At 51.6% G+C, this 4336-nt stretch overlaps 1 protein-coding gene across 1 annotated transcript; it reads left to right on the top strand.

Annotated features, from left to right (window-relative positions):
• Positions 1-2110: 2110 nt before the first annotated feature.
• Positions 2111-3049, top strand: LOC133239677 (olfactory receptor 13G1-like). Its single transcript, XM_061404014.1, has one exon. The coding sequence runs from the start codon at positions 2111-2113 to the stop codon at positions 3047-3049; it is 939 nt and encodes a 312-aa protein (XP_061259998.1).
• The last annotated feature ends 1287 nt before the right edge of the window (positions 3050-4336 follow it).

The following is a 4336-nucleotide window of genomic DNA, read 5'->3' on the forward strand; positions in this document are numbered from 1 at the left end:
GTAAGAGCCCTGGGCCAATGACCAACTGATAGGGGGTAGCCATGACTTCTTTGTGCTTCTTTCTTGGGATGGGAAGTCGGTGTCTGCAGAAACGACGGGCCAGACTGTTGACTGACTGGTGCCACCACAGCCTCATTGTCTGGTGTCAGCTCTGTACCTCCTGCTGCTGTTCATGCCGCTGCTGCTAGTCAACCGTCCCTGGACGGACACTTCTGAGTGCCAGTCCGTGTTCCAGTAGCTTCCAAGGATGACCTCAGTTCTTACTTGGTGGTGATTAGATCTGTCCCCAAGGTGCTGGTCAGCTTCTCCAGAGAGTCCTGAATCCAAGGTAGGTTTCGCCTAGTGAAGGAGAGCAGGTTCTGTGCTAATTGGCCCCTCCGGGCCCTTGAGCATGAACTGTGAGTCATGTTTCTGCCAACCTTAGACAATATAGGGCTTCTCTAGGCATATAGACAATATAGGCCCTATATGGTCACACATTTCTGATGGACTCTACTCATTATACTAGGTGGATCCACTGTATTTTTTTCCTTTTAGTCATTTCTATCTCCTAATGATTCCTGAGAATTCTTCAAAGGTTTCTTTCTTAGGACTGAGAAGAAAATTTCTTGAGAGGATACCAGAAATTCCAAAAGGATATTTTCCATCTTTTGTAAGCATATACTATAATTTAATGTGGATTTTATGCATCATGTGTGTTTTATAGATGAAAAACAATGTTTTTATTTTGTTGGGTGATTATATTTTACTCTCTAAGAGCCATGAGAACACTTTGTCTGTCATGTTTGAGAATAAAGTTTAGTAAAAATGCAAAGTGAGTAATGTGCACAAAAATGTGGAATAAAATCACTTTGTCTTTCTCTCTCCCACACCTCTCTCTCTCTTTTCCCACTCTGGGTCTTTCTCTCCTTTCATGTAAGAGACTGTTGGTTGAAAACTGTCACCATTGTCCACACCAGTAAACACACTGCAGTTGGTGGTCTGTGTGTCATTCTCGGGCCGCCCCTCACAGGGACCTGTCTCTGTAGAATCTGGTGAAAGCCCTAAGCTCCCAGACACTGACTCTAAAGCAGCTGGGCACAGGGCGCCCAGGTCCAAGCCAGCACCGGAAAGTAGTTTGTTGGTCACCAGCTTCATGCAGACAGTCTTCCTTCTTAATTAAAGTGCTATGATCTAAGTGGTGAAATACTTTCAAGGAGCACTAGTTTGAAATCAGCACAGCCCACACACAATCTTGGTTTTCAGAGAGCCAGGACATCTGCACTTGCATCTCCATTTGGAAGCTGGCATGCATGGGCCTGAGTGCCCACTATTTCAGGATTATCTGGGGAGATTTTTGATGCAGGTGAAGCATTTTGGTGGTGATTTGTCTCTGATTTGGTAGGGGGGCGGGGCTCCCTGTTGTGGGCTGTGCAGGGGCTGGCAGCAGAGAATCTGGAGTTGAATCAGGGTCCAGTCCCATCAGGACCCCTGGCTTTCCAGTCGCAAGTCACTGGACAGTGGTGTAAGGACCCCTGGTTGACCTCCGTCAGTACTGACTGGACGTGGCGAGTCCAGGAGGAGAACGGGGATTTGGGAAAGAGGTTCTTGCCAATAGCAGGTTATTTTTCTCGCTGTTCCTCCTCTGTCCCCAGACACGGTCTGAGCGTATGAGTGGCTGTAAATACAGATTTTCAAATAGGAGACAGAGGTCAGAACGCCCCTCCCCAGGGTTCCCCTGGAAGTCCACCCCAACCCCACCCCACATGTGCTCCATGAGGGCCAGGAAGCACAATCCTGGCACACTGACCAGGAGTCGGAGTCTGGGAATTTCCGTGAGTGGCCATCTCAGTCCTGCGCTGGCAGAGAGGGGATTTGAGCTTCTCCACACCTCAGGGGGCAGTCGCTCTCACTGAAAGTTCCCAGAATTATCCCACAATTATCCCACAATCCTGATAATTATCCCACAATTATCAGGAGCGCAAAGCTCCATTTTTATTGCCAAAATAAGTTTTAAAATCCTCTTTCTTAGTGGGTTGTGCACATGAGTGTAAGAGGGAACACTCAGAACAAGTTCAAACTCTTTCTCTACAGCCTGAGTCGGAACAGCGCCCATGGTCTCAGAGGGACCATGCTGGCACCCTCCAGGGCTGTGATGAACCAGACGCTAGTCACCGAGTTCTTCATTCTGGGGTTCTCAGAAACACCTGGGCTGCGAACGCTGCTCTTTTTTGCCTTCCTGCTTCTGTACACAGTGGCCCTCTCTGGAAACCTGCTCATTGTGGTGGTCATCAACTCCAGTCCAGCCCTGCACACCCCCATGTACTTCTTCCTGGTCAACCTGGCTGTGGTGGACGTTCTCTGCACGTCCACGATCCTACCTGAGCTTCTGGTGGGCATGGTGGCCAGCAAGACCATCTCTTATGGGGGCTGCATGGCCCAGCTCTTCTTCTTCACGTGGTCCATGGGGGCCGAGCTGCTGCTCTTCTCGGCCATGGCCTATGACCGCTACGTGGCCATCTGCCGGCCCCTGCACTACAGCGCCCTCATGGGCCCCCGGGTGTGCGCGCTCTTGGCGGGGGTGGTGTGGACAGTCAGCCTGATCAACACCAGCGTGAACACGAGTCTCTTGCTTCGCCTGCCCTTCTGCCGCTCCAACGTGGTGGAGCACTTCTTCTGTGAGATCCCCCCTCTGCTGAAGCTCTCCTGCGCCCCGACCCAGCTGAATGAAACCATGGCCTTCACGGCAGACATCTTCCTGGCCGTGGGGAACTTCTCGGTGATCACGCTGTCCTACGGCTGCATCGTCGGCAGCATCCTGCGCATGCGCTCGGCGGTGGGCAAGCGGCGCGCCTTCTCCACCTGCTCCTCCCACCTCCTGGTGGTCACCTTGTACTACTCCACCGTCATCTACACTTACATCCGCCCCGCCTCCAGCTACTCGCTGGACAAGGACAAGCTGGTGTCGGTGATCTACACTTCCGTGGCCCCCTCCGTGAACCCCCTCATCTACTCGCTGAGAAACATGGAGGTCAAGGCGGCGCTCAGGAGGCTTCTGTCCTGCAGCTGAGGTCACGCCCAGCAAGGTCCTCTTGCCTGGAGGGCGGGGCCCAGTGTGGCTTTCCCTAAACTGGGGCATGGTTGTTGTCTGGAAGCCCATCCTGCCTCCTAAGGTCTCACCCGACTGGACTGTATAGTGAGACCATGGGACCAGCTCTAGGCATCTCTCCCCCACTTTCAGGAAGCCCCTTAACCTCCCAGACTCGCCCTGTCCTTCCCTGGTGGATCCTGGGATGACCAATGACAGCTTCATGACCCAAGAAGCACGTAGTAGATCACCAGCTGCACCTGGCCCTTTCTTCAGCCCTTCTAGCAACTTCTTCCCAAGATGCCTCATCTTTGTTTTCCAACAAGCCTGGACTTCGCTGCAGCCCTCCTGTTTTGGGCTTCTGCATTCACAATGGGTGGCCTTTGCCTTAGTCACAGGAGGATCTGAGCAGGGATGAGAGGGATTAAGGTAGGATATGTTAGTCCTGTTCTACTTTAGGATAGGGATTTCCAGTGGGGGGAGTGTGGGGCGGATTTCAGGAAGATAGGTTCCCCCTGGTAGCAAAGTGGTCTTCCAGGAGTGGTCTTTTTAAATGTGAGTGATTTTTAGGAGAATATTTTGGCAAGGCTTTTTCAAGTCTATGATGTAAAGATGTTACTGGCATCAGTGTGGAAAGTGGCCAGGCTCTTTCCTTTTCTTCCCCCTCCACCACAAACTCAGCTGTCCTCCCCTTCAGAACTGGACAGCAGGAAGATTGGGCTCAGGAGGGTTTGGAACCCAGGGAGATGCTGGGGAAGAGGGGCTTTTCATGGGCGAGCCCTTTCTGTTCCTTTGTGATTTAGCTTCACAGCGCTGGGGGAGGGGCGTGGGGAATCTGTGCGGCTTGAAGGGATGGGGACAGAAGGGCCTCTTTGAGGGAAGTGTGTTCTTGATTCCCTGGGGGCTGTCTCCTTTGAGCAAATCTTCCCCTGCTATGGTGCTTGTCTGTCTCCTGAAGACTGTAAACACTTTGAGGACAATGACAAGGTCCACCTTCTTACACTTGAACCAGGGTTTGTTCCTCTAAACTGGCTCATTCTGTAAGCAATGTGCACCATGTATGAGGCAGGCACCCTGTAAATACCACTGACTGCAGATTGAATGATACAGGGATGATTTCTACCAAAGAGACCATCAGACTTCTTTTTGGAAAGACTTGGTAGAGGCATTTTTGTGACATGGTTAGTCAGTGAATGATGACCTCATGCGAAGAGTTGACTCATTGGAAAAGACTCTGATGCTGGGAGGGACTGGGGGCAGGAGGAGAAG

Source organism: Bos javanicus, chromosome 26, assembly GCF_032452875.1.
Source record: "Bos javanicus breed banteng chromosome 26, ARS-OSU_banteng_1.0, whole genome shotgun sequence".
Lineage (NCBI taxonomy): Eukaryota > Metazoa > Chordata > Mammalia > Artiodactyla > Bovidae > Bos > Bos javanicus.

Excerpts from the sequence above, each read along its gene's own strand:
- LOC133239677 (XM_061404014.1), top strand. The coding sequence starts at position 2,111 with ATGCTGGCACCCTCCAGGGCTGTGATGAACCAGACGCTAGTCACCGAG.